Raw genomic sequence first — 22494 nt, 5'->3', positions numbered from 1 at the left:
ATTATAGGATTTAATCAAATTAATTTCTTTACTATTAAATAGATCAATTTAGTTCTCGTACTATTAAAAAGAATTAAATAAGGATAAATTAGAATAGAGTTAACATTTATTATTTTAAAATATCATTTAGTGTTTAATGAGTTAATATTTTTGAAGTTTTTATGATTCGTAAATAAATTTTTTGTTTGGAATTGGACTGCAATTGAAAATAATAATATCAATACACTTTTTTTCACAATAAATGTTAACTCTATTACAATTTAGACTTATTTTATTCTTTTAATAGTATAATGACTAAATCGATCCGTTTAACAATAGAGGACTAATTTGATCCAGTCCTATAATACAAGGACTTCCATATACTTTAACCCATAAAAACACTTGGTTTTATTTTATTTTTAATAAAATTATTATTTTTAAATTGTAGTTGCAATAAAAATGTTGGAAATTACTTTTTATCAAGATCAAAAATAAAATTACGTAACTACCTTTAGTGCATAGTCATATTTTCGAACTCACTTCGACTTCTTTTTTTAGAATTTGTTTACATAAGCCCTAAATATTTTCTTAATTATATGTGGATGTATATATTAATATATGAGCTTTGATTTTTTTTATATTGTTTGAAAATTATATGATGGACATTGAATGAAATATAAGAACAACATACATAATAATAGTACTTCTCCTAAATGGGAATCCTCCTTTACCACAAACAAATATACATGTAAAAAAACCCCCTGAAAAAACCAGATTAACAAGATTCATGAGAAATACTGAAAATGAATAACAATAACTGTAAGATTCAAATGAAGAAAATGGAATAAAAAATAATAAAAATACAGTTGCAGCAATACAAGAAAGAGTTTAAAGCTTTGACAGAGAAGAAACTGCAGAGAATAGTTTTTATTTGTATATATATATTTAAGTTATTCAGTATTCAGCCCTTTAAATAGCTGAGTTACAACGTAGGTTGTTTCCAAAAATATCAATTCTGAGAATCAGAATACTAACAATTCCCTTCAAAATAGGGATATGCTCTAACTGGGAAACAAATTTATTGGATTTCAAATAAACAAGAAATCAAACTAACGTTCCTCAAGCAAATAACTAACAATAACAAACAATATTTGATGTCACAATAGCCTTCACCATCATCGGCTTTCATCAAGAGTGGAAGTGATTTCAGTTTTAGATTCCGCCTTACTAGACGTAGAAGCAGTGCTAGAAAGTGTTGTCCTTGTCACAAAAGCTGGCTGCTTCGGAATAGGAAGGCTCGCAGTTTCGCTACCCAGCAATACAACAACGTTGGACATGGTGGGGCGTTCGCTGGGTTCTTCCTGCAAGCATAACAGTCCAACATGCACGCACCTCAACACCTCACTCGCATTGCAACTTGACCGCAGTGTAGAGTCCATTAAATCCAATGCCTTGCCTTCCTGCCACAGTCTCCATGCCTGCAACATCATTTAGAATTGCTGTTGGCAAAGATATATGGATTGGGGTAGAAAGATTCATCTCTACTTACATAAGCAATTAGGCTTGGGGTATTTTCCACATAATAGAACCTCATGTTCTTTTTCCCGCTAATGATCTCAAGCATCACTACACCAAAGCTGAAAACATCTGATTTTACTGAGAAAACTCCATCTATTGCATATTCCGGCGCCATGTATCCACTGCATTTTAAAACAATCTTTACGATTAGAAATGCATTACTTTCGTGTGTGTGTGTGATTTTGGGTTGAAATCAGCTGGAGAAAGGAAACTGATTTGTTCTGCTGTAAATAAGAAAATTTGAAACTCACTATGTTCCAACTACTCTAAGTGTGCTTCCTTCAGTCTGTTTCCCTTGGATCATCCTTGCAAGGCCGAAATCAGATATTTTTGGATTCATCTCTTCATCTAGTAATATGTTACTGGTTTTCAAATCTCTGTGAATGATTCTCAGCCTGGAATCTTGGTGAAGATAAAGCAATCCTCTAGCAACTCCCAGAATAATGTTGAACCGTGTCCCCCACTCCAATTGCTGGCTAAGTGATTCATCTTCAAATTTCCGAATCCAAGACCATAACATATATCAGTGAGTACCCTATATATATATATATATATATATATGGTTTCTCTATGATTGCAAAATCAAATAGTCAATCAGGACTGAATAAGACATTAGATAAGGTTTTAGAGGCTAACCAAAAATGAAAGAATCTAAGCTTTTATTGGGCAAATATTCATACAGTAGAATCTTTTCCTCCCCTTTTATGCAGTAGCCTAACAGCCTTACAAGATTTCGATGTTGAAGTTTAGCAATCAACACAACTTCATTTTTAAATTCCTCCAAGCCCTGCCCTGAAACACTTGCAAGCCTCTTTATAGCTATTTCTTGACCTCCTGGAAACTTACCCTGGGTTCATATTCATATTAGCCTTTTTTCAAGATAATAGTACCATCAAGAATAACCTACAAGAAAAAGAAATACCTTGTATACCGGCCCAAACCCTCCTCTTCCAAGTTTATTTTCATCTGAGAAATTGTCTGTTGCAGCTAGTATGCTTTCAAAATCAAAGAAAGGTACGTCTATGCCTGTCCCGTCCTTTCCTTCCAAATGGCTCGACTCCATTAGCTCTTTAACCCCTCTTTCAGTGTCATACCGATGAAGATGAGCTTTTCTTTGTTTTGCTGAATTCAGAAGAAACAAACATTATTGTGGATACAACCACCACTCATTGTTAAAAACTAACTGTATTTGGTGGAAGACACTGGATATGGATAGAATAAAAGGTGCTCCACAGTCCACACTTACCTCTCTTCTTTACCATTTTTGTTCTCCACAAGTAAATAGAAAGAATGGCACACAACAGGGCCATTGCAATTGGCAGAGATACTATGAGGTAAAGAGGGAGTGTCTTGCTTTTATTAAAAGAATCTCTTAGTTGTCCAGTAGCTCCTGCAAGACCAGTTCAAAATAGGTCAATAAATTTCATGCTAGGAGTGCTTCAGAGGTACCACCACCTTTAGTGGCATACTGGCATACAGACCAAAACTAATTTGCCATTGTTAGAGGCAAGTGCTATACCAAAATCTGAATGCATGAAATTTAATCCTAACCTGGAGTACAGGTTAAACCCAAGCCATCCCATCGAAAGGCACTATTGCAGAGACACCGTTTTTGTCCTGTTCCAGTTATATTGCAAGTTGAATGTGGCCACTCTTTGCAATCAGCCGATGAATTACAGGTTGGCTCTAATGGTGGCTTCCAAGTAATTTTCACTTCAATTGTACTCTTCAGTGGAGAATCATTAGTAAAGTCACTACTGCAACTGCTGGTCACGTTGAATGGTGATGATCGATTGAGCTGCAGAATTTTGCTTCCCGACGAATGCATAGCATGACAATTTACTGCTTCTTTGGCCTCCATTTCAATATCAAATATGCTTTCCTTTGGATTGACATGGGTAACCGTGTAATTGCCACCAGGTGTCATGAAGCTTAGTTGGCCTGTATCCATATCGCAGTCGAAACTGTAGTACACAGGATCTCCGCAGTTTGGTCCAGTGCTTAGGGGATAAGGGACCAAGTTTGTGCCACAAGTTAAACAACTTCTTGATGTCGGTGCTGCAAAGTAGAATAGATATTGTTAAATCGGGCTTATATTTCAGAGTTGATGGTAATTGTTCCTGCAAGAGGTGAAAATTGAAAATTTGCCTTTAGAAGTTGTGTGTGCTGGTGTTTTTCCTTTCTGTTCTGGTATCTTAACCTTTAGGGTACATCAGATTGGCAGGAACAACAATATGCCTTTTATGCTGCATTTCAAAATAGTAGAATTTTCTTGAAGAGATCCTTTAGCAGATTTGTTTACATCAAAGTAATATCTATCAAGATTCTCAACCTATGCTATGCAAGCTGCACATAGAATCTGCACTAAACTAGCCAACAGGAAAAGAGTACTGATCTATGCTTTGTGAAGAGTAAAATTACCGATATCAGACACTGGCACACGGACGTAGAGATCGTAACCGTCATCTTGGTCCTCCTGAATGCTTTTGAGTTCCTCTATCCAAGTCAAACATGAAAGTTGCCTGTCAGTCTTACTGGCATTTACTGTATATGCCTGGCACTGATTATTCCTGAGGCATTCCTGCCTACAGTCTTTTACATTATTAATAATGAATGATGATTCTGGATATTCCAATTTCATCCTTTTCAAGCTCAAGAAGTCAGTTCCATATGATGTAGAGTTTCTGGAGCAACCATCCACAAATTCCCCAGCATTCCATTGCTCTGAGACTTTAGGTTTGAAACCTGGCAAACATTTGCATGGTAACTTGCTGTTGATATTACAAGAGCCAAAGGTCCCACAGTAATTGTACTTGCTGCATCTATCTTTCGGCTCCCACCACGTCAATGACCAATCTTTCATGCCCCTAAATAACTGCCAATATTGCAAATCTCCGGTAAAATTCATCACTATTCTTTCATTTTTGTGAACTCGTGTGTCATCCTCTGTAATATTCAAGTTCACTAGTTCAAAGATTTTACCTGACTCCCGCCATGATCTCCAGTAAATGATACTCTTGTTCGTGACAAGAAGTCGATTTGCTTGCGGATCCTGCTTGAAAATGAAGTTTCCAGGTGCTGGATCATCTTCACTGGTCCATGAAGTAAAAACTAAATTTCCATCATTCTTCATACCAAAAAGAAATGTATCTGTTGGATGCTCAAAGCTTTGCCATAGTTTAATCCCCAACCCATCAACATCAACATCATACAGAATTAAGTTACCAGTATCATTGAGCTTCACCGTAATATTCGAACGTTTATTCTGCTGTTCTGTACACCAATAAACCTTCCCTTTCTTGTCGGATAACTTGAGGTAACCATTTGCAATATGTAAAACTCCACTTTTATCTGAAAGCGGTGTTGCTCTATTAGCAACCCACACAACTGTTTGTGGATTGGAGGTGTACCAGATCCCTACATATCTCTTCACATTAGAGCTTCTAGATGGGCCAAAGAACCCCAACTCAAATCTATTCTCTGCTGAAACAAGAGTTTGTCCATCAACTACACTACTTTTCATTGTTATAGTATCTCTAGCAGAGCAGCCATGAAGAGAAGACAATATGACAGAGAGGATATGAAGTACTACTGACCACCTAGAAGTTCTTATCATCATCGTCTTCTGTACAGCATGACTTTCCTGCATACCATCGCTCTAAACAATACCAACAGATATGGGCTTCACGTACAAGATAATTATCGGTGGACTAAAACAAGTCAATAGCTAATTTCCAACTAATATTGCTCACTTTACAGATGCTACTGATTTATACATGTAGTAGCTAATGTTTCATCAATATTATTATATTTGAACAGATTTCTGAAATGATGTTAATGTAGTAGCAATAATGAACTTCTCCACTATTTTCATCTTTTTTTATGTCCAACCAATGTTTCAACAGTCACAAATAAAAGTAAATATGCACTCTGGGGAATCATTGCTAATTTTTTGCTGAGTTGCAAAAATCACGTGGTAAACATTGTCCCACTCTTGCGGTTACAATTAGAGGTGGTTATGGGTTGGGCCGGGTTCGAGTCGGGCCCAGAAATAATTTTGGCCCGTGTCCTAGGCCCAGGCTCGGCCCGAAATATGGACCTGAAATTTTGTCCAGGCCCGACCTGGGAAAAAATTATTAAGCTCGAGCCCGGCCCAGCACATTTTTTAATAAACACCAAAAATTTATTTTAAAAATACAAAAAAGTATTTTAAAAATATTTTAAAATAAAAAAATATACATTTTTTAATAAAAAAGTGGTTCCCGAGGCCCGGCCCATTTTCATCTCTTTCTGGGAAAGAATACCGATGAACCCACAATTTCTAAGACATCCACTCAATATAAATGACTATTCTACTTTTTTTTTTTTAAATCTATTTCCAACTTTATTTACGAAAATGAACCACTTAAAACTTTATTTATTGGAATGAGTTAAAACCCAAAACACGACTCCATAGAAGCATTTTAAGGGAAAATTTTTAAAAAGCACGTTGACGGAGACGCGCTTCACCCCGTGTCAGCAAAAACGAACTGACGTGGGCACGCTTTTGCCCATGCTCAGGCTAAATTTTCAAAAAAAAATCAATTTTTTAAATATTATAAAAATAGAACAATTTTTTAAAAATTTACAAGAATAAGCCTTTACAAAAGACCCAAAGTGATAGCACCATTTTTTTTTGTTGGTGCCACCAATTAATGTCATTTACCTTTTTTTTTTAAGTAACGTGAGATGTGAGATATGTGTATATATAAACTCATGAATAAGTTTGCAGCTTGTTCTTACAACAATATGAGATTCCTTCCTCTTTTAACTAACAATATAAAATTAAATGCTACACTATATTTTATATTTTTAACTTATAGAGTTTAAATTTTTTACAAAAGTTAACCTTTGTTACATTATAAACAAAATTTTTAAACTCTTTAAGTAAAAAATTATAAAATATAAAATGAGTATGGTAAAATCTTAAAATGTAAATATTTAAAATTACTAATAGTTAAGTAATCATTTTGTAAGTTTTATAATTCAATAGCCAAAAATCATAGTTAAGTGACTACTAATGTGATTTAATCTAGATATAAAATATGAAAAATAATTATTATATTTTATGTATACTATATATTTCTATAAAAAATTAATTAACATAATTATATACTATGTTTAAATCGATTATCTATCTAGTCAAAATACATCTTAAATAAATCTATCAAGCATTCATTAGGTGATGAAAATTAAATTTAAATTAGGATTAAAAATTAATGAGTATAGTAAAATATTAAAAAGATATATATCAATTTTTAAAATTACAAAAAAATATACTATTTGGGTACCAAATACTCACCATTTATTTATTAATCAAACATTCATAACATAATTAATTAATTAAAAGTATAACTTCTAAAATGAAATAATGGAAAATTATTTTAAAAATTAGAATTGCAAGATATTAACTTCAAACATTTAAAATTAAATAGAAGATTACTGCATGTACAAGTTTCATATGTGCAATTTGTTCTTTTTTTTTAAATAGTTCTTTTGTATATGCTAACAATTCTAAAATGCAAAAGATAATTTTATAATATGAGAAAATGTTAACAAAATATAAAAAAATAGAAATTGTTTTGTACAAAAATTATAAAATATAGTGTAGCCTTTAATCTTATGTTGTTAGTTAAAAGAGGAAGAAATCCCACATTGTCTAGGAACAAGTTGCAAATGTAACATTCCCAACCCGTATCCCTCATCAAAACCGGCTTACGGAGCATTGTCGGAGTTTACAGATCAAACAGACAGAAATTTCAAACATTTCATATCATCAAAACAAGTCATCAGAGCATCATTTTAATCCAAATTATAAACATATCAAATCCAAATCAATTTTGCCTAGTTGATGAGCACTTAAACATAGAATTAAATTCACATGCACCTATCTAGATTTAGTTCAATTTACCATGCCATAATATAGCTTCAAAAACAAACACATATTTATATGTATAAAACCAACCAAAATTAAACTTATAACCTCATTTACAATCAAACCACAAAATAACTATTATTTAGACACCCCAGGTACATGCCGACACAAAGAATAAACATCACCACATTTGAGTTCGGGATCGTTGTTGGATGCTGAATCGGCGATCAAACCTAACCTGCGCACGAGAAACAAAACCATACGATGAGTATAAACTCAGTGGTATTTCTATAATCCGAATATTTAAAGATAAGAAATTACAAATATACAATTGAAATATAAACACGTATTAATATTTAATTATTACAACAACCATATCATATTTCATTTGTTAACTACAACAAAATAGACTTTTAGCGGCGTTTTTTGAGGCCTTTAGCGGCACTTTCACAAGCGCTGCAAAAAGTGCCACTATAGACGATGCCGCTAAAGACCATGACCTTTAACGGCGCTTTTCTCACAAACGCCGTTAAAGACCATGATCTTTAGTGGCACTTTTGTCACAAACGCCGCTAAAGACCATGACCTTTAGCGGCTCTTTTGTCACAAACGCCGCTATAAATCAAACCTTTAGCGTCGCTTCTCGCAAAAACGCCGCTAAAAACATAACCTTTAAAAAAAATTATTTTAATCAAATAATATTTATTTTTATGATAAATATTATATTATGTTTTATTTTTTTAATTTGAACTTTAAATATACTTTTAAGGATAAATATAAAAATATTATTTAAATTAAATTTTCTATGAAAATTTTAACTTTAAAACTAAATATAAAAATTAATGAATTTAGTTTTAGAATTTAAAATAATAAATTAATAACACAATTAAAATCCAAAAGTTAGAACTCAAGTTCTCGTAAATATTAAAGTAAAAATAAAAATTTAGAATCAAAACTAAAATAAATAATACATATGAGAAACAGACTAACTAGTTGAATCTGCCTATGACTATACACATCGCAAGAGAATTGAGTTGAAGCTCTATCAGCAACATCTTTAGTTTCATTGGCGCTGCAATTGGCACTCTTTTCCACCTCAAGATTGGAGGCAAAGTCTATGTCATCTAGGACTTTGGTGAAGAATCAGAAATTCCAAGGTCTGCACAAGGCTTTTGCACTTCTATTGCAGTTGAAAACCAAGGTATACCCTGTTTAGCATAGAGCAAAATGTAGGCTTCCTGGGACAGCACAGCTTCTTCTTCAACACAAGTAACCTATAAAGGACAGAGCATGACCATTATGCACTATTATTCTAAGTACCATCAAAATGTTACCGAGTATATTACAAGTTGACACTTAAATTTCAAACTTAGGATGGAAATTTGCAACATCAGTGAAATTATCAGATCCAAATGCTTGAAGAACAAGCAAAATATTTAAAGCAGTGGGGAAACAAAACCCTCTGTAAGGTATCCTTGATAAGCAAGAAACTTTCAACAAGAAACACATTGTATCCAGTTCAGAAATTGGATATGTTAGTAACTATCCTTAGTAAAAACCAGAATGCACATTAAAATGTGAACAAATTCATCAATGCTTACCTTGAATCATTCACCTTATGCCACATATTAGGAGAGGATCGAATGTAGCAAACATAGTGTCCAGAAGTAGGTCTGAATCCGGAAAGTTTCACAACTGTAAATAGTTGATACCTCAGTCCTCCTATTGCAAAAAGGATAAGAAATGAAACAAGTTCAATAATCATGCATTAAACATAAATTTTGTCTTGTCTAATATGCTCACAAAACCAATAATCATGAATTCAAAATCTTTTAGATTATTTGATAAATAAAATATTTTATCTTTCTTGCCAATAAAATAAAATAAAATAAAATAAAAAAACAAGAATCAAATTAGTTCAACTCCAAGTCCTTAGTCAAATTTAATTAAACCTCAAGTTCTTTGTCAAAAGAAAAGAATATATATAAAAAACCAAGAAAACACATACCTAATTTGATTGGCAAAACGTCGTTTTCTTTGGTAGGCGGCCATTGGGAAGATTAACAATTAATTAAGAAGATGAAAGAGATAGACCTTGAAGAGTTTTTGCAAGCAAATTGATTAAACTTCTTCTGTGTTCGAATTTTTTGATATTCGATTCTTGTTTGTGCATATTGCAAATTGATTAAACTTCTTTTATGTCCCCATGGGAAATATTGTTCTTCATGATCTGTGAACAGAAGAATTTTCAAGAGGTAAGTACCATCAGTGATGATAAGGTATAAAGAATTTTCCATGATCTACGAACATGGAAAGAAAAAGCTTCAATTTTCATTCCTCAAAAGGAACTGTGGTGCATGGAACACCAGCTAAAAAGCAGAAGGGCACTAGAGAGTAAGAAAGAGAGATGTATAAAGAATGAAATATTGTCTACACCTGCTCAACTTCAACCATTTTTTTCTTTTTACACTAATTCATGTTGTATATGTAATTTTACAGTAACAAGAACACATAAATAAATCAAGAAAAAAAATTATGTATAAGAAATTTGTTTGTTATCGTGTCATGACATGCTTCTGTTGAACTTCAGATTTTAGGAAGTTAGATTACCCCAAGGTGATTTCTATTACTGGTCTATACTTGACAGACACTCTACTTACCATTGCATCTTTGTAGCAATGCAGATTAATTTTTATTCCAAATATTATGAACACAATTAATCAGAGAGTTTATTTCCTCAATTATCAATATTTTAAAGTAATAAATATAAAATTTCCTGAAATATTATTAAGAAAATATATAGCATAAGCAGCACAAATTCTGAGATTTATTCCTTCAGTACCATCCTGTAATTGAATAAATTTGTATTAATAAATAAACCAACCCTTCTAAACTCCTTGCTTTTCAAGTAATAAACACCAATACATACATGGATGCCGAATTTGTATTTCACGAAATACAGGGACTCCACCCCTTTCAATGGATTACCTCCAAATTTTTTATAATTTTATAATTTAACTTTAATGTATTTTTTATATTTATATATTTTTACAAATCTAATTATAATTTTTTTTACATATTTTTACTATACAAACCAGCACATACCTGCAATGCAAATAAGGGACAAACTAACTTTTTCCTTCTAAACAAAAAAAACAAAAAAAAAATCATAGAAAAAAATAAGAAGAAAGAGCCATTCGAAGGCCTTAAAAATTGTCCATGCGAAGGCCAATGGGTATCATCCATATGAACGTCACAAACTCGCTTAGAAGATTCAAAAATAATGGCAAAACTATTCAGAAATGCCTGGTTATATCCTCTGAGTAGAATAAAGTATCCCAACCGATTTAGCAAAAACTAATCATCATGGAGCATTCAATTCACATAATTTAACTCATATAATCAAACCGGCCTAAAGTGTTTCTTGTAAAGTTAAGTCACGGAATAAAATTCACCTAATATCTAAATTCTTAAAATATCGAGGTAGTGAAATTCGTGCTACTGTTAGATAATAAAAACATGTATGAAAGGCAATAAAAATACAATTCATGCGCAAAGATAAAGCAAGTTAATTGTCATTGACAAAGTTTTGGACAAGACTTTTTCCACAACCAAAAATAGAAAAAAAAATCATCAATTTCACAAGAAATTATTTTATAGATCATTTACACCGCATTATTTATAATCCCGTCTAACTAAAAGAAGACACATTATATTTGATTTGGAAGTATAGTCCAACTGCACATATGATGTGAAAAAAAAGAAGATGACGTGTTCTTTTTTAATTATACGAGACTATGAATGATGTGATGAAAATGATCCATAAAATAGTTTCTTCAACTTCATGATAGGCAACAATAGATATTTCAATCTAAACTCCCCCACTTAATTCCACATTGTTCCAAATTTGATCACAAATGTAAAAAAATAAAGGAAGGTAAAGAAATACTCCCCATATGATAATTGGATATCGCGGGGTTGTATGAAAGACATATTTAGTAATTTTTTCAGATGGCATTAAACAGTAAGGACCAACCTCTGTGGAGCAAGAGACGGACACGTCCAGGAGTTAACACTCCCTGTTTCATTGGGAATCCCTGCTTGTCACATCCTCCCTTGATTTTGAAAACATAGCCCTTGAATTCTTGCTAAAAAAGTAAAACGTCTTTTATGAAACTAAGAACAAACAATAATACTCCATTGAATCCAATTTTGGAAAAAGCATACCTCTCCTAGAGCATCTCCGCTGACCTCTTGTGAGATGCTCGGGTCAAAAAATGCTCGGCTGTACAGTATAAAAACAAGAAATCCATGGTGAACAAACGAGGCATAAGTAACCAAATGAGTTATAAGTACTTTAAACACAAATTACACTAGTAACCAAACGAGGCATAAGTACCTTAAACAAGACCAACTGCTTCCCCCATAACGTGCAATGGTCTTAGTCTCACCATATCATTATCCATTACACCACATTAAACACAAATTACAAGTTCATAATAAATTATGTTCAAAATGTCATTGCCCAGCTCAAACTCAAACATTGTAATTAACAAATCACGAGTTACAACTGTTAGCTACGCCACCTATTGAACTTTAGAAAGCATAAAGAAACCCAAATGAGCTTCTTAGGCGAATTGGTTCTACTGTTCAAGCTAGTTCTCCTCATATAGTAATTAAATCAAATGGAAAAAAAAAGGGGTTCTTTGTGTCAGTTACAGAAATAGCCTAACACACTAGTATGCTAAAAAATTGGCTACAAATGCTGATTTTTTTGGAATAAAACATTTCAATTATCCAGGAAAGAAATGCCTATGCAAAAAAAGTTTAAGCAATATAAACCATATCAACATGTAACAAAAGGTCTTCATTATCTTTATTAGTTCAACACCTACCTTCACTTAAAGCATGCCAACTTCAAGTTCCAAAATAAAGCTAAAGAAAATTGAAAGATAAGCATATAATATATAAAGAGATAAGCAAGAAAACTTACAGTTTGTGGTCATCGTCGATTTCTAGCTTCTTCTGGCATCCCGTAGTGGGGTTGGCAATATTGAACTATAAAGAGAAAAAAAAAACAATAATAAAAAGAAAGGGTGCACGGTTAAATTTTAAACTTTGTAAAGCTCTTTTTTTTTGTGTGTGTGTGTGTAAGCAAGATACATTCATGGTTGAGAGATAGAACCTTCATGGCTGGCGGCGGAGCAGAAGCGGTAGCTCAAATCACTTCGATTTCTTCCTTCTGCTTAGGGTTTTCAAAAACGTGTTCCCTCTTTTGGAAGATGATCAAAATTATAATTAAAAATCTATATGGAATAAATAACACCCAAAATTAGAAAATAAAGAGGAAAAATGGAACAGAAATAAAAGCGATAGGGATCTGAGTAATGAACACAACAAGATGAAACACACACACAAATAATCAGCGTGAAATTTGGGGAAAAATCAGCGCGAAATTTGGGCAAAGTTAGGGGTTTTAGGGGGGGAATTTGGGGAAAAATTAGCGCGAAATTTTATAGATAAAATGAATTTTGTGACGTTTTTATAAAAAAAGCCTTATTGCTTACCTTTTGCGGCGTAAACGCCGCAAAAAATCATTTTATTTTGAACAAAACGATGTCGTTTTGCTCGTTTCGCTCTGTTAAAAATTCTTAGTTAAGTGATTTTATTTATTTATCAATATTTTTTTTAAATTTAATATTTAAATATATCAAATGGTTTAGATTAAATATTTTTAAATATAAAAGCATTAATTGATTGTATAAAATTTTATCATTTAACAAATCTCAAGTAAACCTTAAATCCTAAACCATTTAATATATATATAATTTATCTATTATCTCTTAAATAATTTAAACTATAATCATAATTTTAATATATTAAAATTAATATTATCTCTTTTACAATTATATAAGAAATTATTTAATATATAAATTAAGAAACACCAATTAATCTAAACCCTAAACCCCTAACCCCTATCTCTTAAACCCTAAATCATAAAACATAAACCCTAAACCCCTAACCCCTAACCCTTAACCCCTAACTAGAGATGCTCATGGGTCGGGCTGGGCCGGGTTCAGGTCGGGCCCAGAAAAAATTTGGCCCGGGAAAAAACTTCCTAAGCTCGAGCCCAGCCCGGGCCAGCCCATTTTTTTAATAAACACCAAAAATTTATTTTTAAAATAAAAAAATTTAAAAAAGCATTTTAAAATTAAAAAATTAAAAAAGTATTTTAAAATATTTTAAAATTAAAAAATAAAAAAAGTATTTCAAAATATTTTAAAATTAAAAAATAAAAATATTTATTATATTCGGGCTAGGCCGTGCCCGGGCCAAAAAAGTGGTGCCTGAGGCCCGGCCCATTTTCTAAATGGGCCTCGTTTTTCACCCAAGCCCATATTTTAGGCCTATATTTTTACCCTAACCCGACACCGAATCTCTAAATCATAAATCACTAACTCTTAACCTCTAACCCCTAATCCCTAACTACTAACCCCTAAACTTTATTTAATAAATAAATTAAAAAACACTAATTAATCTAAACCCTAACCCCTAACCTAACATTGAATCTATAAACCCTAAATCCCTAACTCTTAATCTCTAACCCCTAACCCCTAACACCTAACCCCTAAATCACAACCCTTAAACCAAAATCCCTAATCCATAATCCCTAATTCCATAATCTATAAACCTTAAAATTGTAACTCCTAAACCGGCCTTAAATCCTTAACTAACCATATACCCTAAACCATATATATTAAACCCTAAACTATAATGATAATTAATTAAATATTTTAAAATTAATACTATCGTATCTTTTACAATTATATATGAAATTATTTAATATATAAATTAAAAATCAATCAGTCATGTACCAAAAAATTTTAAAATTATTTTAAATAATAGTATTTAAATTTTTCTATTTTAACAAATATTTTTCTATGTTTTTTTCAAATTATTTCTACGTGTCATTATTTCAAATTTATCCATTTTTAACAAATATTCAATTAAAAATAAATTGAATTTTAATTAATATAAATAAACAAATTAAATAGGTAAAATGTTTTTGTGGCGCTTTATCAAAAACGCCGCTAAAGCCCCGAGCATTAACGGCTCTTTTTCAAAAACACAGCTAAAGCTCTGAGCATTAGCGGTGATTTTTTAAAAACGCCGCTAAAAGCCTGAGCATTAGTGGCACTTTTTCAAAAACGCCGCTAAAGCTCTGAACATTAGCGGCGCTTTTTCAAAAACGTCGCTAAAAGCCTGAGCATTAGCGGCACTTTTTTAAAAATGTTGCGAAAGTCCCAAAATGTCAGAAAACGATGTCATTGGGCTTAGGTTTTTTGTGGCGTTTTTCCAAAAAACACCGCTAATGCTCAATTTTTAACAGCGTTTTTTGTCCAAACACCACTAAAAATGCGCTAAAAGCCTATTTTGGTGTAGTGTTCACAAATATCTCAATTCTCATACCTGCTATATAAATAGCTTTTCACAATTTATTTCACATTTCATTATACAATTGCAATATCCATTCCATAGTCATTTCATGAGTATATAACTCATATATTCCATATAGTTGCAACATATTTCACATTCTATTTTCAATTCACTATTTCACTTCCATTTCTCATACCTTACCATTTCAATCTCAATTATAAAACTTTATTATTCATTTACCCTATTAACATGACTTGGACTTGGACGGATGCACGGATCCAACCAAAACACACCAGTTTGACACTCAGTGCCTCATCGGATAATTCGAAGCAATAATTTGACACCCAATGTCTCGTCGGTTAAACCGAAGTAAATTGGCATCCAGTGTCTCATCGACTCGAAGTTGAAGAAATGCTTGAACTCTTCCAATCCTATGGCATGTCATCTATATCCGACTCAGTCTGATACAGTTAATAGGGTTTCAATTCACTTTTCAAATACAACCAATATTCATTTCAATTCAAATAATCAATATATTCAATATATATACCAATTCAATCAATATGAATTTAATAAATTCATCACATACTAAATCAATCCATTTCAATTGCAAAACACAATAATTCTCACCTCAACACTTACCATATACATTAAATTGAATTATAACAATTAACAACTAAATTCGGATTATAGAAATACAAACCAGAAATTCCGAGCTATTCCTCGTCGACTTTATATTTCTCCTTTTTAGTTGAAGATTCCGATACGACGTTAGCAATTGAACTTAGAACTTTGAAACCCTAGTTTTCTCCTTTCTTTCTTTTTCTCTTGCTTCGTTTTTGCTTCTTTGTTTCTTTCTCTATTTCTTTTTCTTTTATTTCTTTTTTTTATATATACTTAAACATTAAGATTTAATATTATAATATTATAATATATATTTTAACTTTAAATTTTTTAATGATAAACACTTATGGGCCTCATTTATGAGCAATGGCATAATTCTTATTTAGTCCCTTAAATTTTTCTTTAATCTATAATTCAACTTTTACTTTATATGCAATTTAGTCCTATACCTAATTATTTTTAATTCAAGTAAATTCACTTAATCGAAACCTAATTAACTACACAACTAGCTTCACAAATATTTATTAAAAATATTTATGAGTCGATTTAAGGAACGGAGTTCGGAATGCATTTTTAATTTAGTCATTTTCTCTTAATTAAGTATCGAAATATTAAAATTTCTTAACGAAATTTTAATACCACCTTAATGACACTCCGTAAATATTTATAAAAATATTTATGGCTTTAGTTTATAAAAATAAGGTCCCGATACCTCATTTTCTAAAACCACTTGAACTTAATAAATCACGTATATAACATAAATTATCAAATAAAAAACCTTTTTAAAAATCACATTTGACTCGTAATATTAAATAATAATATTTACGAACTTATTCATCGGATTTGGTGGCCCTGAAATCACTATTTCTGATACCACTAAAAAATGGGCTGTTACAGCAAACATATTTATGGCTCTATATCTACGCATATCTCACATATCGTATTACTTAAGAAAATAAGGGAAATTAGACTTTGGGCCTATATAAATATTTGTTTTGTAAGTTTTATTTTCATATTAATTGGTGACACTTAAAAAAAAATTGGTGTTACAACTTTGGGTCTTTATAAAAGCTTATTCTCGTAAATTTTCAAAAAAATTTGTCTATTTTTATAATATTTTTAAAAAATGATATTTTTTTAAAATTTAGTCCGAGCACGGGGTAAAGCACCCATTTAGCACACTTTTGCTGACATGGGGTAAAGCGCATCCCCGTCAGCGAGCTTTTCTGAAATTTTCTCTTAAAACGCTTTTACGTAGGCGCGTTTTGATTTTTTTGACCCATCTCCATAAATAAAGTATTAAGTGGCCTATTTCCGCAAAAAAGTGTGGAAATTGGCCTTTTTTTAGTAAAATTGTCTATATAAATGGATTCTGTAGAGAAAAGGTGAGATAAATGATGTTATTGAATACAAATATATACAAGTGTCAAACAGGAAAGAATGCACATCTAGTAAATTCTTACATTATAAAATAATCAATTTGATATACATATAGATATAGTCATGCAATGTTGGCAGTCATCGGCCTTCTTCCAAGGTGGAGGTGGTAAGCTCTGTAATCCATATCTGGTTACCGGAAGAAGAAGCTGAGCTTAAAAGAGACCTTCTTACAACATATGCAGGCCTTTTCGGGATTGGAAGACTTGGTGTTTCGCTCCCCAGCATAAAAAGCACATTCGACATGGCGGGACGGTCGTCTGGGTCTTCTTGTACACATAAGAGCCCAACATTGACACACCTGATGTATTCGTATGCGTTGCAGGATTGACGCAATGACTGCTCCGCTAAATCCAGAGCCCTCCCTTCTTTCCATAGCTTCCAAGCCTGACACAGTTCAATGTCGAATTAAAACAAGAGCAAAGATAATGATCTCCAAGCATGAATAATCAAAGATTGATGCTTACATAACCTAGGAGGCTTAAGGGTTGTTCGGCTTGATAAAATCCGGTGTTCCTTTTTCCACTGATGGTTTCAAGCAATACCACACCAAAACTGAAAACATCTGATTTTATCGAGAAAAAGCCATCAAGTGCGTATTCTGGTGACATGTAGCCACTGTATGATAACAAGTAGTTGATTTGATCAAGACTTGGACATTCAAAGAAATTTGCTATTTGGTTCAAACAGTCAGGGCTGCTAAAAACTTACTATGTACCGACTACTCTCTCTGTGCTTGCCTCTATTTGTTTGCCTCCAAAAATTTTAGCCAAGCCGAAATCAGAAATTTTCGGGTTCATCTCTTCATCTAGAAGAATATTGCTTGTTTTCAAATCTCTATGAATAATCCTCAGCCTAGAATCATGGTGGAGATAAAGCAGTCCTCGAGCAATTCCCAAGATTATGTCGAATCGCTTTTCCCAGTCCAACAACACGCACCGCGATCGATCTTGCAACGTTATCATGCCACTTTTAAGTATTCTTAAGCTTACTATATAATTGAAGAAAGACAAACCCCGAAAAGTGTAAAAAATTCAGGTTTAGAAGCTAACCGAATATGAAGGAATCCAAGCTTTTGTTGGGCATATATTCGTAGATTAACATTTTCTCATATCCTTTAACACAATAGCCGAGAAGTCTGACGAGATTACGGTGCTGAAGCTTGGCAATCAAAACAACTTCATTCTTGAATTCCTCTAAACCTTGGCCCGATCCTCTTGAGAGCCTCTTTATAGCAATTTCTTGTCCTCGTGGAAGCTTACCCTGAGTAATGAGAAAAGAATTTCAGGTAATGCAACCCTGTAAGAATTGATCTAACAAGGCCATACATAGCCAGTATTACCTTGTAAACAGGTCCAAAGCCACCTTGTCCAAGCTTGTTTGCTTCGGCAAAGTTATCTGTGGCAACTAATATGCTCTCCAGATTGAAATATGGTACATCTATATCTTCTTTATTATCTTCTTTGAAATCATCTAAATTTATGAAATCTAGGACACGTCTCGCGCTACCGTGCAAGCTAAATTCCAGATTTCCTGGGTTGTAAATCCCAAAATTAAACTCTTTTGAGAATTTAAAAAAAAAATTATCAGAAGACCTGCTATTAGAGTTATGAGCACTGACTACCTCGTCTATTGGGCATTCTTCTCCTCTTATGGTTCCAAGCAAAAGCGACGCACAAGATAACCAGCATAGCCGTTGTGATCCCTAGGATGATCAAATACGCTGGCGTCTTTTTCTCTAAAGGTCCTGGACGTTGTTGCAAGGTAGCTTCTAGTAGAGTGGAGAAAAATATAACTGGTAAGTAAAGTGTATTCTTTTTTCTTTTTTTTTTTTTCTAAAATGAAAAGCAGGCAAAGATAAACTACATTGAATTTCATCAACTGTTTCCCTAGTTTAAACCATAAAAGAATATATTAAGGCAAATTATAACTTCGTCAGTTCTGACCTGCACTGCAACTGACTTTTGATGAATTCCATAGAAAGGGTGGATTGCAGGTGCATCTCTTTTTTCCATCGTGTGCTACTTTGCAAGAAGAGTTTGGCCAATCATTGCAGTCTTTAAATGACCTACAAATTGGCTCTGGCGGTGGTTTCCACCGAAGTTCTACTTCATAAAACCATTTATTCTCTCCGACGGAATCTATACTGAAATTATTCTGGGCAAAATAAACATTACACCCATTCACGAAAAATGGAGATAGCCGAGGAAGCCGCAACAACTTTTCTTTTGAATCTCCTGGCGTGCAATTTTCAACTTGGATGGAAAAGCTTTGTGTCTCCTGATTGATGCTACTAACTCGAAAGGTTTGACCATTCGCATTGAAGCTAACCAGGCCAGTGTCATTTTCAGTATGGCAGTTGAATTTGAAGTACTTCTGATCACCACAACTCGGTCCAGTGCTAAGAGGGTAGGGAATAATGTTAGTGCCACAAGGCCTACAAGTGGCGTTTCCTGAGGTTGCAACAGTGAATATTGGCTGAGCTAAATACAGTTACAAACACATAAAGCTTTCTTCGCTTATAACAAAATGTAGGACTGGATTACCTGAAAGGTGCACACGGAGATAAAGATCGATGCCTCCATTTGCATACGACTCCTGACTGTTTTTGAGGTCATCAGTCCAAATGGAGCAAGTAAGATTACCTTCAGAACCCCTTAGATAGGTTTGTTTTTCAGCAAATGAATATGCGTGACAGTGGCAGGTTTCAAGGCACTTATTCCTGCATTCATCTGTGTCATTGACATCAAATTCTGAATACGGCTTTTGTACTTTCATCATGCTTAATTTCAAGAATTCCTTGCGGTGTTGGCCGCACACTGGATATTCTCTTATGCACCCTTCTGAAAAGTCTCCTTTTTTCCAGTTCTCCTGTGACTGTGGTTTGAATCCAGGTAAACATTTGCAGGGTACCCTGTTTTTGTTATTGCAGCTACCAAATTTATCACAAGCATCAAACACGCTACATCTGTCCCTTGGCTCCCACCATGTCAAAGACCACGTATCTGTTTGATTATCCCTCGTGAAAAACCGTAACTTTCCATCCGAACCCATCACTAATCTGGTGTTGTTGTAGTCGTGGCTTTGGTTTCGGGTTTGCCTGTCAATGCAATTTCCCTTTGGATAGAGCATCGAACAACTTACTCTTGTTTTACTGTAACTGGTATTCAGAAGCATAAGGGAAACAAGAGGCGAAATCTCATCATCCCCAGCGGACGTTCCAGATAACCCGCTTTTCCAATATGGTAACAATTCGTTGTTAGTGATGATGTACTGGTCTTTTCTGTCTGCATCTTGCCGGAAACTGAAGCGTCCTGATGCAGGGTCATGTAGACTTTTCCATGAGGTCAACACCAAGTTGTTAATCTTCATACCAGGAAGGAACGTATCGGTAGGATAATGAAAACTTTGCCACACCACGCTCGTTGAGAAATTATCAAGACCTTCACTCAAAATCAGATTTCCAGAATCCAAGAGCTTCAGCGACCTCGTAGAAGGAGATGAAATACCTACTAGAGCGGTCAAATTTTGACGGTTTCTTTTATCGGAGAGCATGAGGTTACCATCATCGCCGATGCCGAAAACCCAGGTCGTGGAATTAGACACTGGTTCATCCCTGTTGGCAACCCACACAATCCTTGGTTCCAAGCCATTATAATACCAGATCCCAACATAGGAGCTTCCATTGGTGGGAGTGAAAAACCCAAGTGCGAATTTCTTACCCGCAGATATAAGTGGCCCTTTCGAGCTATTAAGTGGGTTATCAAACGTTATGGTGTCTCTTGCAAAGCAGCAGTCGAGGCAAAAGTATAAGAACAACGCACACAATGAGAAGCTATGAAAAAACATGCGATTTGCAGAGTTTGAAATGAAGAATAAGCTGAAGACTCTCTTGCTACTACTCAAGCACGCCATTGCACAATACAATGAGCGCTGTATATTTCTCATTTGTCCCAGTCTGATCTTTATAAGCCTAAAACTGTAGCACGTTGACCCCGCCAAGTCTCGTAGTCAAGCCCCCGCCACATTTAAGGCTTAGTTTAGTGATCCATCTCGAGCTTAAAAATCCAACAAGAAATTCCAATCATGTGACAAATTAATAAAGGTTTCCAGCAACCAAAAGTGTGCTCTTGGGAATACAGGTTCGAAGACGAAATTATTAGAATTAACCATAAACTCGAAGGTGAATCAGACAATCAATAATATCAAAAGGTAATAATAATAATAAAAACATAGGTTTCCAACAAAAATTGAGATTACGGAATACCACTTTAATGGAATAAAAACTTATTCATGCATGTATGATAATAGTACACAAATAAAATATGTAAACCACGTGTTTTGTAGACTTGACAAAAATTTATTTACGAGTGTCGTATTTGGTGATTTTGTCCTGCCATAATTATATTTAATGTTTCTTTTTATTTAAAATATAGTAAAATTTTTAGTTACTATTAAAATGATTATGTTTAAAAGGCTTTTTTAAAATATTTTTTAAAAAATAATTCGACATTTATGGTTGTTTGGTTTTTTTTTATGTATATTTTAATCAGTCAATATTTTGAGCCTAAGATTTTTGGCTCCGTTTTCCTCTTAAAAAAACAACAACAAACGAACTTAATTTATTTTGTCTGCTCGCTGTAGCACACTCTTTTTGCTCGTTGTAGCACGTCCTATTTTCTTTTCTTGTTGTCGTTCTGTCTCTTTGTTATTTTGGGTGGTTTATCTACAGTGTGAAGCTATTGACATGAAGGAAGAGTTGGCTGAGCTGAATATTGAGGATAGGGAAGAAGAATATGCACTGTTATTGCCGATAGATCCGGGATTACAAAAATTGGCTTATGAACATTGTTTTGGTTGGTTGTTTTCTAACAACAAGTATTATTCATTATCAGGCGATGAAGAATACAATGACTAATTTGTGGCATCTGTTAGGTGGGGTTCATATCTCATATCTAGGTGTAAAGAGATTTTTGTTCAAGTTCTTCCATGAAATGGACGTGGAGCGGGTGGTATAGGGATCTCCTAGGACATTCAATAATCATCTATTGATTATCCACCGATGAGGAATGATGAAGATCCACTGCATGTCCCATTAGTTTTTTCTCCTTTTTGGGTGCAAATTCGTGATTTACCTCCAGGTTTATTTTTGGAGTCTGTGGCTATACAATTGGGTACTTTCATTGGGAAATTTTTGGAATATGATTCTAAACAGATAAATTGTGGGGTGAGGAGTTATCTAAGGATCAAGTAAAGATTGATGTAAGAAAGCCACTAAAGAGAGGGAAAAAGATAGCGCTTCAATCATCAAAATTCATTTATGTGAACTTTCTGTACGAGAAACTGTTGGAACAATGGCAGCAACAACCAAACAATGAAACACTAAGAGCATAAGCTCTTCAAACAGCAAGCAGAAACACAAAGCATCAAGAGCATAAGCTCTCGGCTAACAGGCAGAAAAAAGAAAAAGAAAGAACAAATGGTATCATGAGCCTAAGTCTTAAGGGACCATTGATTTTGCTTCC

At 33.5% G+C, this 22494-nt stretch overlaps 2 protein-coding genes across 5 annotated transcripts; both read right to left on the bottom strand.

Moving 5' to 3' along the window:
- Window positions 1-891: 891 nt before the first annotated feature.
- LOC105794932 (G-type lectin S-receptor-like serine/threonine-protein kinase At4g03230) lies at window positions 892-5326 on the bottom strand. Of its 3 annotated transcripts, none has more exons than XM_012624329.2 (8): window positions 3979-5322; window positions 3109-3615; window positions 2804-2944; window positions 2480-2679; window positions 2194-2404; window positions 1809-2046; window positions 1529-1679; window positions 892-1457 (listed from the first exon to the last, which is right to left on the bottom strand). In XM_012624329.2, the coding sequence occupies exons 1-8, from the start codon at window positions 5204-5206 to the stop codon at window positions 1155-1157; spliced, it is 2979 nt and encodes a 992-aa protein (XP_012479783.2). In that variant the 5' UTR covers window positions 5207-5322; the 3' UTR covers window positions 892-1154. The 3 variants fall into 3 exon arrangements, with proteins under 3 accessions (XP_012479783.2, XP_012479782.2, XP_052484545.1); XM_012624328.2 differs by having other exon boundaries at window positions 2804-2947; window positions 3979-5320; XM_052628585.1 differs by having other exon boundaries at window positions 1330-1478; window positions 2804-2947; window positions 3979-5326.
- An 11592-nt stretch (window positions 5327-16918) lies between these two features.
- LOC105794931 (G-type lectin S-receptor-like serine/threonine-protein kinase At4g03230) lies at window positions 16919-20933 on the bottom strand. Of its 2 annotated transcripts, none has more exons than XM_012624326.2 (8): window positions 19516-20933; window positions 18916-19422; window positions 18594-18737; window positions 18312-18502; window positions 18022-18232; window positions 17681-17918; window positions 17437-17587; window positions 16919-17356 (listed from the first exon to the last, which is right to left on the bottom strand). In XM_012624326.2, the coding sequence occupies exons 1-8, from the start codon at window positions 20915-20917 to the stop codon at window positions 17051-17053; spliced, it is 3150 nt and encodes a 1049-aa protein (XP_012479780.1). In that variant the 5' UTR covers window positions 20918-20933; the 3' UTR covers window positions 16919-17050. The 2 variants fall into 2 exon arrangements, with proteins under 2 accessions (XP_012479780.1, XP_012479779.1); XM_012624325.2 differs by having other exon boundaries at window positions 18594-18740; window positions 19516-20931.
- Window positions 20934-22494: the final 1561 nt, after the last annotated feature.

Source organism: Gossypium raimondii, chromosome 3 (genome assembly GCF_025698545.1).
Source record: "Gossypium raimondii isolate GPD5lz chromosome 3, ASM2569854v1, whole genome shotgun sequence".
Lineage (NCBI taxonomy): Eukaryota > Viridiplantae > Streptophyta > Magnoliopsida > Malvales > Malvaceae > Gossypium > Gossypium raimondii.
The sequence above is the reverse complement of the archived record's forward strand: the minus strand, read 5'-3'. Positions and strand labels throughout refer to the sequence as shown.

Bases quoted from the DNA above. Each gene is read 5' to 3' on its own strand.
- LOC105794932 (XM_012624328.2), bottom strand. From the start codon at position 5,206: ATGCAGGAAAGTCATGCTGTACAGAAGACGATGATGATAAGAACTTCT. The intron at 1,680-1,808 runs GTGAGTTTCAAA...TTTAAAATGCAG, and splicing joins CTTAGAGTAGTTGGAACATA to TGGATACATGGCGCCGGAAT. The intron at 1,458-1,528 runs GTAAGTAGAGAT...ATGATGTTGCAG, and splicing joins CCCCAAGCCTAATTGCTTAT to GCATGGAGACTGTGGCAGGA.
- LOC105794931 (XM_012624325.2), bottom strand. From the start codon at position 20,917: ATGAGAAATATACAGCGCTCATTGTATTGTGCAATGGCGTGCTTGAGT. The intron at 17,588-17,680 runs GTAAGTTTTTAG...GTTATCATACAG, and splicing joins GAGAGAGTAGTCGGTACATA to TGGCTACATGTCACCAGAAT. The intron at 17,357-17,436 runs GTAAGCATCAAT...GAACTGTGTCAG, and splicing joins CCTTAAGCCTCCTAGGTTAT to GCTTGGAAGCTATGGAAAGA.